The 12857-nt window shown below is 42.6% G+C and overlaps 1 protein-coding gene and 1 non-coding gene across 6 annotated transcripts in view; one reads left to right on the forward strand and one right to left on the reverse strand.

Moving 5' to 3' along the window:
* Positions 1 to 2199: 2199 nt before the first annotated feature.
* TEKT3 (tektin 3) overlaps positions 2200 to 12857 on the reverse strand; it is a 38495-nt gene continuing 27837 nt past the window's right edge. For 3 of the 5 annotated variants that reach the window (XM_024235107.3, XM_054536221.2, XM_054536222.2), the window contains 4 exons: positions 12455 to 12598; positions 10626 to 10848; positions 7043 to 7197; positions 2200 to 2536 (listed from right to left, as the gene is read on the reverse strand). In XM_024235107.3, the coding sequence (XP_024090875.3) occupies positions 2320 to 2536; positions 7043 to 7197; positions 10626 to 10848; positions 12455 to 12598 (739 nt within the window). In that variant the 3' untranslated portion in view covers positions 2200 to 2319. Of the gene's footprint in view, positions 2537 to 3334; positions 3408 to 7042; positions 7198 to 10625; positions 10849 to 12454; positions 12599 to 12857 lie in introns of all 5 variants that reach the window. The other 2 variants (XR_008515293.2, XR_008515294.2) reach the window with 1 other exon arrangement.
* Positions 9713 to 9815, forward strand: LOC112129868 (U6 spliceosomal RNA). The gene has a single exon (XR_002912204.2). It is a non-coding gene; the product is annotated as a U6 spliceosomal RNA (small nuclear RNA).

Here is a 12857-nt window from a genome sequence, read left to right on the forward strand (position 1 = left end):
CCCCATGAATGCATGAATACTTATCAGACCATATATATTAATATAGAGCTCAGATAATATCAGAGCACTCTGCATAGAAGGCTGGTCTTGGCAGTTGGTGCCAATGGTGAATCCAGCCCTGCTGGGAACAGTTTCAGGGCCAGGGCTAGAAGAGGGGAGGTTGCAAGGGAAGACTCAGGCACAATGATGAGCAGCAGCTTCACCTCCTCCTTTGTGCTTTGGGTTAGCCCTTCATACAAAGGAAAGGAATCCGCCCCTGTTTTTGGTGCAAAACAAAAATTATAACCTAAAATCAGACCCCACACTTCAGCTATTTACAGCATGAACTCAGGACTCAAAAGTGCCAGGTGAGGTGTTTATGACAACACTCTCCGGAGACATAAATGGAAATTACTAAAATTATAGGCAACTCGGTTATTTAGGGGCAATTACACACATTTCTAAATCTGAATGATGCTTGGGTAAGTGGAAGCCTTTGACGTTCCAGCAGCCCTTCTTAAAGCCACATGATATTAAAGATAGTTTGGGCTTAAATAAATAAAGCCAGATCATGTGCCAGTATTTGTAGTCCTAAGATTCTTAAACAGGACCACGCTTCTGAGCCTTGGAGCTCTTGGACTTCAGCATTAGAATATTTACCCTCCTGGAGTAGCTGCAACATTTTAGATGAGAAACCAAATGTTTATTTGTGGAATTTAGCCTTGCCCACAGTTTACCAAAATAACAAAAAAACTTTTCTATGTTTGAATTACATTTCCTTCCCATCACAGTCTTGTAATGCCAGGAATATATATGCTTCAGTAAAAGGACTACATAAGCATATATTCCTAAAAATATATATAGTTCATGAAAAAAGTCAGAAAGGTTTTACCCCAAACACATAACAAATAAGAGATATGCTGAATTTATGTTTATTCCTACTATTGTCTAAAAGTCATAACTACCAACATTTGGTTACTCTCATTGCTAAAAATTTTAGTGGCATTTATATACCTTTGTTTCCATTAGAGGCAAAAACAGAACAACTAAACCTACAATTTGATTTCTAAACTGAGACCACAGCACAACCCCAATACAAGCTTCTCATCTGGACATCCACTCTTCTGGCATTCTGAGATGATTTGTGAAATTGACTAACCAAGGTCTTAAAACACTTTTCAGAAACAGAGAGAGAAGGAAATGGAGTTGGGGTTAATGGACAGTGGTTAAGGCAGAGCAAGGAGAACACAAGGATACAGAGAGAAATGCTAATAAGAGAGAGAGACACACAAGCGTGAGAAATAGGAGAGAAAAGAAAGAAAACCTTGTTCCCTTCCTGGTTCATCTTCCCATTTCAGAGCTCCCAGACCAAAAGGATTCAAAACTAGCATGCTTTCTACACCATCTAAACATACATTCCAGGTGATTAAATGCCACTTTTAAACATACAAAAGAATTAGAATAAATTATAAATTATCTTGGGATACAGAAGTGCTTTCTGAGCATAATTCCAAAGGCATAAATCATACAGAAAACATTGACACATTTTTAATTCTGTACTTTAAAAAACCATAAACAAAATGTAAAGGTAAGTAACATATAAAGAATATATGGTCAGTACATAGGACAAAAGTGTCACAGATGAAGAAATACAGTGGGCGAGGTGCCTGGAGAAGTGGAGCAGCGGGTGTTCAACTCCAGGTTCAGGGGCTGGGGGAACTGATGAGTATCTCTGAGCATGGACATGGCTTTATGAAAGCAATGCTCAAGTAATGAAAGTTTGAATTGGAGAGATGAGAGTGGAATAGAAAGAGACGTGCAGAACACATTATGAATTATGCATTATGAATCACAGCCAAGCTGGCCCTACCTACTATTGTTCCAAATGCACTCTGTATTTCTCTACCTTTGTTTTTGATCAAATTACCCCAACTACCTCATACCCAGTGGCCTTTCCCCTTCTCACTGTGGATCCTTTAAAGTAAAACTCAGAAACCACCTACTTCATGATTCCTGACTGCCTCAGAGAGAATACAGTCCTCCTTTCCAGCCCATTCGGATTAACACACAAAATGACAAGAATCACACCAGTTATCCTTTTACCTTCTCTATTAGATTGATTATATTTCTTCATATCCTTCCCATAACCCAGACGCCTAGTAAATAGTAGAAAATTAAGGTTTGGATGCGAACAAAAGGCTTTCCGAGACAGGAGGCTGGTACATTTCCATCAGCATAATCCTTTAATAAGTGACTATATTAGCACTTGGTTCAAATGCTGAGACAGTGCTCTGGCTCAGCCTTAACTTAGGGGTATCAAAACCACACCCGATGGGGTCCCTAGCAGAAGCCGACCAGCCGGAGGGTGTTGGGGTAGCTCTTGCGCATGCTCATGCATTTTTCCTGGTCAATGTACAGGGAATTGGCTTTGACAGCTAGGTCATACTCGAGGGTGGCTTTGGTGTGGACCAGTGACTGCAGGGTGTCCTCTGCATCCCTCAGGCGCTGCTGCAGGGTCTGTATGGTGTCGTCAACCTCGTGTACCTCGTTAACAAGGCTGCAGCATAAAGGAATCAGCATGGTTAGGTCAGCATGTAGCTTACGCAACTCCAAGTACATCACATTGTAACCAGTGATGCAAAGCTCACATTTTCTTTACTTTAGGATATATTTATCAGCAAATGAGAGGTGCATGAAATTAATAAAATATAAAGAAATATAAAGAGAATGGTAACAATGAACCAATGGGAATGTAGATGTCCCAGGAGATAGAAAAGGATTTCATAATTATAGAAAAATATCCAGACCATTTTAAAGTCATTATGCCAAGGCAATTCTATAGTTTCACAGAAATTCACAACTGGAAAACGAATTTAGAGAGGTCACCAAGACCAACTTCCTTGTTTTACAGACTAGGAAATAGAGCCCAGGGGTTCATAAGCTGCCCTCTCCATTGACACAGGGCCCACATGTGTTTGTAAGCTGCACCTGCTTATCCAGGAAGCTAAGAAGGAAATACAGAGCTTCAGTGGCCATAATAAGAAACTGGGTCCCATTTCCTGGCCGCATTCCCCTCTCAGCTCCTTGAGACAGAAGAGTAGAAGCAGAGACCCAGGAAGACCCATCTCATCATCTGCAGACACATCCTGGAATATGCTTGCAATTTCTCAGACCTCAAGGCCTTCACTCTTGCTGTCCCCTAAGCTCAGAATGCTCCTAACCCACTCTTCATCTCGCTAATTTATCCCATCCTCAAATCCTAGGTGAATTAACACTTCTTCCAGAAGTCCCTCCCTTAACCCGGAAACCATCTGCTGCCCAGTGTTGTGACTTCCAAGAGGACCAAGCCTTTTACAGCACTCAGGGTCTTGTGATTGTCTGCTTGCAGCATCTGCTGTCCTTGCCCAGGGTTGCATCCTCAGCCCCTCCTGCAAAAATACAGGTGTGAAAAAATTACTTATTGGGTGAGGACCAACTTTCATGCCCTAGGTGAAGGAGGATGTCTTGGGAGGTAGGGAACTGCCCAAAGGTCTGAATCCATGGGATCTACTAAGAACAAGACCCAGATCCAAGGAAATAAAAAGGAAGGAAAGGCAGGACGGAGCCTGGAGCATTCACTTCCAAGCCACTTGAAGGTGGCCTAAGAGGAGGAAGGTGCTGGTAAAGGCCCCCATGTGGGCTCATTGAAGCAACAACAGGCCATGGGAACATATCCACGCTGTGCAACACCTTTCATCTTACAAGCTCTACTGTCTCCTGCTTTCCAATGGGGAGGGGAAGAATTAAAGCTTAAGTGCCAAAGTTTGGTTTTGTCTGGGGACAGTAAACACAAAATCTGAGAACTCATCAGAAAGCAAATTTCTTGTTATTGTTTAGGTCAAACTGAATTAAAAAAGAAAGCCTTTTTAAAGATCCCAGGGTATAAAATATCACTAAGAAAGAAACAGATCTTTGGCAAGGCTGCCGCAGATGGCTGGTAATGGGATTTTTGATGGTGGATTGTTTACAATCACACGGGGCCTGCCTCTTGTCTCCCACCCTCCCTGGCTTCAATAGGAACCCTGAACCCCAACGTAGGAAACAGAGCAGGATGATATATGTGTCTTTACTCCTTTCAGCCAAATACGAGTCTAGTGGAAATTTTATCTGGGAGGGAACATTTGAAAATATACATGTCAAAACATCAATGCTAAAAAAAAAAAAAATCAAGAGATACAGAATGTAGGCAGTTAGAACACTTGTTTTCACACTGCTGCATGGACACAGCTAGGGAATAACACGCTCCACTTCCCTCAGCGTCGATTAGAAATATGTTGTTCATCATCTTCAAGGCCCTATTTCACTCCCAGTTTCCTTGTTCTTGGCTGATTGCAGAGAGCTGTTCTGCTGAAGTCACTCTTTCTCTTTCTTTCTTCTTTTTTTTGGAATTACAGAACCACAAAACATCTTGCATTCGAATACAAATAAAGCTACCACAGTTTATATATATATATATATACAAACGAATATATATATGTGTGTGCATATATATATATATATATATATATACATATAAAGATTATTTAAGTAGAGCAGAGCCTGGTCTGTCTGGCCTGCCACCAAAAATGCCAAGAATGTTTAGAATCACTTTTGAAATAACTCGTTTAGAACATTTTTAAATAAAAGTAAGTCTTGAAATGAAAACAGCAATTTTTTTCAGTCCCCACTCCCCTTAGTTTATGATCTTTATTTTTTCTAAATCTAGACCGCCAAAGGGCTGCTTTCAGAACCATCCATTTAAAAAGGAAAGTAATCCCCTCCCACAATAATAATCCTAAAGATTTTTGGCAAGGATATTTTAACAAGAAAACTTGACAGAAACAAAAGTAGGTTTTGTTCAAAAGTCAGTAAAGGAGCAGAGGAAATAGACATACCATGAAGTCGGCAGGAAGTGAAAGAAAAGCAAATTCTGTTTAGCCAGGAAAAGGAAAAAAAAAAAAAGAGTAAAAATCATTCAGTTCCTCAGGAGAAGCTGTGAATGCCTCATTGTTTGATAATTCCAAAGTCCTATTAGACCACTACCCAAAACCCATTTTAAAAGCAACCCTGTGTTTGTCTAACGGCAGTATAAACAATTTATTTGTTCCCATCTCCACTTTTGATGACTCTGCAGAGATTTTTAGAGAATGAAACATCAGCTCAGCTTCTCCTAATAACATTTACATAAAGTCAAAACTGGTGATCTAACTCTAATAGGCCAAGTGGGTGTGCGCTCACTGCTGGGTTCTTCTAAAGCAGAGAGGTGCCTCCAGCTGGCTGTCTGGGGGACCATCTAGTCTCTGGAGTGGAGAGCTGCTTATCCTAAATAATGAGCTGTGCATGAAGAGGGGTTCTATGGAACCCACTTTGAAAAACATGCAGACTGAGTGATCTCTTCTGTGGCTATGGCCTAGATAACAGCTCCACCAGGAGAAATACAACTCATCCTGGAAATGAAGATCATGTGCGTACAACGTAAAGCACGCCTCATGGCACTCAACACAGACAACATGCATGCTATACACGTAAGGTGTTTTATCAGAATGATTTCCTCTGTGACCTTCAGTTTCATCCTCTGTGTGAGAGAGAGATGAGCTGCAGCATTTACTTTGCCAACTCTTCTCAAATGAGATCAGGTACCTGACAGGGGGATGGTAAATGCATTACACGACGTAAAAGACAGGAGAAAGAGAAGCAAATGGCTTGGTGGAATAGAACTCTGGGGTGAGACAGGCAAAGACTCAAACTGCAGCTCTCTCACCACTAAATGTGGTCTGGGCCAAGCCACTCACCCACTCCTGCCTCAGTTTCCTCACTTGTAATATGAAGGTAATGAATGAGATAGTATAAAGTGCTTAGGGCAGTGCCCAGCATCGAGTCAGGTTAAGAGATGGTAGCAGCTATTATTATCATTGCATTGAATATCGCCATCATTATCTTTACTATTATTATCATCATCAGTGTTGGCCTCACAAGATCCCCCTTCCTTCCATTTCAGGAAATTCACTGTCTCAAACCACCACTTATTTATTTTATCCCTAGGATCAATCCTTCAAGATAAGAGAATTTTATCGTGGAAGCAGAGCGAGTGGCATCTCCCCACTGCAACAGAAAGGCTTCAAGAGTTCATGCACTGCCACTTGGCTCCTCCAGTTGCTATCAAGTTGATTTACTTCTGCATGGAGCATTTTAGGACCTAAGAACAGCAATGATGAAACCCAGAAAGAAAAGACAGACTCACAGGTATTGGGAAATTGGAAATGAAGCCAGATTGTGGCGGGGGTGGGGAGGGAATCTTGGCCAGTTCCTTACAGGTCCATCCCAAAATGAATCTTCAAAGTGAAAATAATAATAAAATTCATGTAGTGTTTAGTAGATAAACTGTGGGGTCAGATTCCTCCTGCTGTGTATATACAGGAGCTGTGCTCGATGAAGACCAGCTGGCTTTGATTTCTACTGAGAATGAAACACATTGAAATAAACTTAAATGAGATCCTCAGTCACAAAGACAGCAAATGAGTAGATAGGAGTCAGTGGAATTGGTACTGAAAGTCCCTTTTCTGTTGCGTTCCCCATGCTGAGAAATACACAGAAGTCAAAAACTGCTGCTTATAAGACAGGAGTTCTGGAAACTCCGAAGACTCCAAGAACGTGCAAAAGAACCCGAACACCACACTGGCCTCCATGAATGAGTTAAAGGCTTAATAGCACTTTTTTTGCGTGTAGCGTTGATGTCCTTTCCTTTTTTAAGGACTTGTGGTAAAATATACATAACATAAAACTTTAACTAATCTTAAGTGTACAGATCAGTGGCATTAAGTACATTCACACTGTTGGTGCAACCGTCACCGCCATCCATCTGCAGGACTGTTTCATCATCCCACACTGAAACTCTTCTGCATTCAACATCTCCCCATTACTACCATTCTCACAGAAGGTTCCTACACGATGTGTATGGGCAGAAAGCAGCTTTCTAAAGAGCCTGGCACCACAGTTGGTCTGGTGGCCCTCCGAGTGAGCCCCGAGCCTTCCCCTCCCACCTTACCGTAGCTGAGCCATGTCTCGGCACAACTCAATGTTCGGCCGTCTAGTGCGCTCGTCCAGTCTGGTCTGAGCCACCTTCAGGAAGGCAGTCTTGTCCTTGATGGCCTTCTTGATGGATTCTATGGTCATTTCAGTCTGGAAAATCTCCTGCAGGGTCTGTGACAAAGAGAAGCAACCGCCTGAGGCTTTGGTGTGGTCCCTTCAACAACCCGCCTCCCACCTCTTGCCTGTCCACTCCATGTCCAGCACCTGCCTCGACCTCGCTGATGAGGAGATTGCTTCACCAAGACCATCTATCCTTCCCAGTCCTGCCCCAGGGAACCCACTTGTCTCACTGGAGCTGGCATGCACCTGCTCTGGAGAGTGGGCGGCGCCTCTCTCCCCAACCCTAGGCTCAGCAACCTCATTTTGGTAGCTGGAAATCAGCCAGAGTGGGAGTATTTCAACCACAGAAATTGGCAAATGCTACAAATCAGGGGCTCCCTGCATGCTGCCCCCAATGGCCATTGTTAATTACTGACCAGTGTTCTGATAAAAGTGAGGCTTTGAGTGGCCCTGGTCTCCCTCCTCACATCCATTTGTCCATGCATCTCTTCCCACTTCCTCTTCCTACCAACTGGAGCAGCATTGCTTCCTCCTCGCAGAGGATTTCCCTTGCAGCGAATCAGGCTTGAGCTTCAGGGTACCTCACTTGCAACAGAGGAGTACTGGCAATTTTGTATTCCTGATTTTGTATTCGTTTTTTCTTAAAGAGGCCACTCCCCCAAATTGCATAAACATGGATCCCTCTTTGGTTCTCCCTCCTCTTTCTCTGTAAAGAGAGTCCCTGTCCTATGCTCTGAAAAACCTCCCTTCTCCACGCATCTTGATCTCTGCACTCCCGTAGCTCCACATCCTCCCCATTACCGTCCCTCTTCCTGGGTTCCCTTCCATGGCCTGGAGACACAATCAAGAATCATCTGTTTTTTTGAAACCCTATGTTTTTACCACCACTTCCCCATCCAGTCCCAACTGAGTCCTCTGCCAAATGTATTCAACTACGGCTGTGCCCACTCCCTTCACTTCCCACCCACCCAGTCTCCCAGTGGCATCTGGATTCTGTCTCTGGCCCTAGCTGCTGCCATGAAACTTCAGTTTCAAAGCCGACCTCGAGGCCTCTCTGACACCTCCCTCTCCTTAAGACCCTCATCTTCTTTTCTCTGGCCAAGTGTTGTTCCAACTCCCTCCTTTCCAACTACTCCTCATTCCCTTCCAGTGCAAGGCTTTGTCCTTGGGTGATGTCTCTGCAATATCCTCTCTACACTACAGAGATCTCATGCAATCACAGATTTAGCACTTGTGTAATCCAGGCACTCTTCAATCTGTCACTTGAGCTTTGACCTCCCTCCCAAGCTAAAAATCATTTCACTGTTTCTATCACTAAGGCCTTCTTCAGATACTATGTGCTCCATGAAACCATCTTGATCTCTTGCCAGTGGAAACAACTGCTCCTTCTTGTAAACTGTGTTCACATTTCATCTGTGTTTCCAAGTTCTTTCTGCACCTTTCTGATGCAAATTCCCGTTTTCTATGTGCATGTCTTGTCTCTAAGACATGAGATGTATGTACATCCCTGAGTGCCTAGCACAATACCTTGAGTGTACCTGTTAGGGCTGAATAGTGCCTCTTCCCCCAAAATTCCTATGTTGAAGTACGAATTGCCGGTGCCTTGGAAGGTGACCATATTTGGAGATAGTGTCTCTGGGGGGGTGATTAAGTTAAATGAGGTCTTTAGGGTGACCCTAATACAATACAACATTGGTGTCTTTATAAGCAGAGGAAATCTGGACACAGACACACACAGAGGGAAGACGATGTGAAGACACAGGGAGAAGGTGGCCATCTACAAGCTGAGGAGAGAGGCCTCAGAGAAAACCAACCCTGCTGGCACCTTGATCTCAGACTTCCAGCCTCCATTAATTAATTTTCTCTCTCTCCAGTGAGAAAATTGATTTCTACTGTGTAAGCCACACAGTCTGTGGTACTTTAAGTTAGGGCAGCCCTGGCAAACTAACATATCAGTAAATAAAAATTTGTTGAAGAAGGAACTCTGTCACACTGGCCTTCTAAAAGGCCTTTAGAATGTCGTCTTACAATTGATAGTGTCTGACCCCATTAACCTCATCAACGTCTTCTACAACCTGTCTTCAACCTACTTTTCCATGTTCCTCTCCCAGGACACAAACCATCTACACCGGCCACACACCAGACTCTTTACAGACCTCAACTCATCCTCTGATTTGCTGTCTCCAAGGCTTTCTTCAAGATGTGGCCCCACCTGGAATGGTCACTTCTCCTTCCAAACCCCAAAAACACTTTTGTACTTGTTATTTGATAATCATGATTTGCAATATTCTATTCGTATTGTTTATGAGCTTTTCATATGCAAGTATTTCTTCTCTGTAATGTAAACTTCCTAAGAACAAAAACTACATTTGATGCTTCTCTCTGCTCTTCACAGCATGGAGCACGCTGTCTGGTTCAACTAATATTTGTTGCCTAAAGCAGGCACCATGAGAAGGAAAGGTAAATCACTGCAGCCTGAGAAAATGTGGTACCCTCAACTGGGTAAAACCATCGTAGGCAACATGGCTCATGGTGCAAGGTTCTTAAAAATAAGAAACAGCATTGCTTGCTTCAGCAGCACATATACTAAAATTGGAATGATACAGAGAAGGGTGGCATGGCCCCTGAGCAAGGATGACATGCAAATTCATGAAACGTTACATATTTTTTTAATATAGGTAACAACAATACATTATATAGTTTCAAATAGCTAGAGGGAGGATATTGAATGTTTCCAACACAAAGAAATGATCGGTGTTTGAGAGGATGGATATGCTCGCTCATTACCCTGACCTGATCACCATACATTAAATGTATCAAAACATCACTGTCTACCCATGAATATGTACAATTATTTTTTGTCAATTTTAAAAAATAACACACAACAAACTATATGCAGCATAATCCACAGAAACCGTAAGAGCTCCAAGACTGGTATTAAGGAAAGGAAGAGCTCCTTGTTTATCTTGAAACATACGAATTCTGCTGGACTCCTTCATTTTATAGTAATTGTAAAACTCTTGCGCTTAGAGCACTTAAAATTTTTCAATATCAGAAACACTTTGAACTACCTAACAGTTTCCTGTATTTGATTTTGTATTCCAGAAAAGGGTTCTGAAATACTTTAATAGAAAACATTTCTACCATATGTTCTAATAATAAATTCACTTCCTAGTTATATACAGCGATTCATTAAACTTTAATAATAATATTTTTGTTTCTTTTAAAGACTAAGAACCTTTCATTACATAGTGCCTTCTTTGTGTTCCAAATACCAGTGGATTCCAATTTCATTTTGACACCTGGCTACCTGGCTGAAATAAATGGCATGCTTTGTGCTGTTTTAAATTTTTCTTGCTCTGTGTGGCCAGGCTGTCACATGCCTATGTTGCCTCTCTGGGAGTGGTGAGAGATTTGTGGTCCCAGAGCACACCGCTCTGTCCGGGTCAGCTAAGGGGTACCACTGGCGGTTGATTTACCTTTGCTAAGTGCGTCTGAATCTTATTCTTAGCATCTGCAGTCTCAGCAATGCGATTGGTGAAAGACAAGTTCACTTTGTTGAATTGATTCCACATCTCATTGGCAGTCACAACCAAGAGGTTTTCAATGTCGTCTCTTAGCTTAGCGGAAGCTGCCCGTTCACTCTGGGAGCGGAGAATATTGTCATCTGTAAATTTGGCCCAGGACTCGGGCACTGAGACACTGAAAAGGAGAAGCAGAGGCAGACAACGGTGAGAGTGATGAATCAGCCTACAGGATCGCTAGGCAACAATTTATCCTGTGAGAGAGAAACCCCCAGGTCGCTGATCCTAGCTTCATTATATTAATGTAAATATCACAGTGAGGCTTATTTTAAACTTTCCTTAATTATTCCTTATTTTACTGCTAATCAGTTTTCTATATAACTAAAGCATAAGCTAGTTCTTCTGCCAGTTTCAGGGGTAAAAGGATTAATGAATGATGTGAACGTGTAGGTTCATTATAAATGTGTCACACATCACATCAATAAGCATATGACAAAATACTCAACCTCAAGGGTAATCAAAGAAGCATTAATGAAAACAGCCTACTAAGGAAATATTAGTAAGAGTAGAGAGAATGATCATTTGCAGTGCTGGCGAGCATATTTAGAAAAAGTTTCTCTCGTATCCTACAGATGAGAATGTTGAATTGGTACAACCTTCCTGGAGGGTAAAGAGGCAACACAAACCAAGAGCCTTTCATTCAAATGTGGAAAACCCAGAAATTCCACTTCTAGAAATGTATTATAAGGAAACAATGTATCCAAGGATATATGTGTGAGGATATTCATTTCAGCCATATTTATGCTGATCCCTGAAAAATGAGAAACAACCTAAATGCTCAAAAGTTTAAAACAAAAAGGTTGATTATTGCGCATTCAAAAAAGTAATCCATATACCAGGCAAATTCATGTTAAAGTAGAATATTTATTTTATAGACAATGTTACTGAAAAATCAGACAGGCTATATTTCAACTGCGTGCATTATATGGTACGTGAATTTCACCTCAATCAAGTTAACTTTTTTAAGGGAGTGGCTGGAAGAGACCATGGATCCTGCCCAAAATTGCATCCAGGGGCCTGGCAAAGAAACCACTGATGGGGTAAGTTGAACAAACTGTGGTAGGAAAGGCATCAAGCTGTTTTCAGCCTGTATCCCACAGCATCCAGGGCATGCTATACAATGGCAATGTGTGGCTTGTCTGTGTTTTTCTTTTTCTTTTTTTGAGACAGAGTCTCACTCTGTCACCCAGGCTGGAGTGCAGTGACACGATCTTGGCTCACTGCAACCTCTCCTCCCAGGTTCAGGCGATTCTCCTGCTTCAACCTCCTGAGTAGCTGGGATTACACGCATGCACCACCACGCCTGGCTAATTTTTGTATTTTTAGTAGATACGGGGTATCACCATGTTGGTCAGGCTGGTCTCGAACTCCTGACCTCAACTAATCCTCCCACCTCAGCCTCCCAAAGTGCAGGGATTACAGGCGTGAGCCACTGCGCCTGGCCTTGTCTGTGTTTTTCTAGGACCTCTGCATCAGGTAGGGTTATTTTCATAGTTAGAAAATATAAATAACAAATATTCCTTTACAAAAGAATTCAGGATGCAATTATCAAGGCCTGACCACAGAACGTGCTTGCTTACTGGAGACTTGTCCAAAGCTGGGTATGTTTCTCACCTTCAGATATCTTACCATGCTTTCCGTTTTAACCTGTAAGCTATGTCCTTTCAAAAGGAGAAAAAGTTAAATGACTTCGAAATCACGGCCGTGGCGTGTGCCTGACTTACGTTGCATCGACCCTCTCCACTCCGCGGAAGGAGCCGACACCGTCTGACGTGTTGCGCAGGTGGTGGCATTTGTCGTCGATCCGGTAAGCCGTCTGTTTGTCACTCAGGTCCTTTTCCAGCTCATGCTGGGACGCTCTGTCAGCTCTGCAATACAGAGTCGGGAAGTGGAGCTTCACACTCAGGTGACGCTGTCCTGCAAGGACATATGAGTGCCCTTCCATATTGGAACCTCTCTCACTGTTGCTCTCACCATCTCTCCCTCTTCACACAATGTTCAATTTCTCAGTCAAAATGAGCACTCTCTGGATATGCCCATACATCTACGTCACTGGGACCCTAACTCCCACCTTGTCTACACTTCTCCTTTCATAGGGTGGGATGGAAGTGGGTAGAGCAGGTGAAG

The sequence above is a fragment of the Pongo abelii genome, chromosome 19 (assembly GCF_028885655.2).
Source record: "Pongo abelii isolate AG06213 chromosome 19, NHGRI_mPonAbe1-v2.0_pri, whole genome shotgun sequence".
Lineage (NCBI taxonomy): Eukaryota > Metazoa > Chordata > Mammalia > Primates > Hominidae > Pongo > Pongo abelii.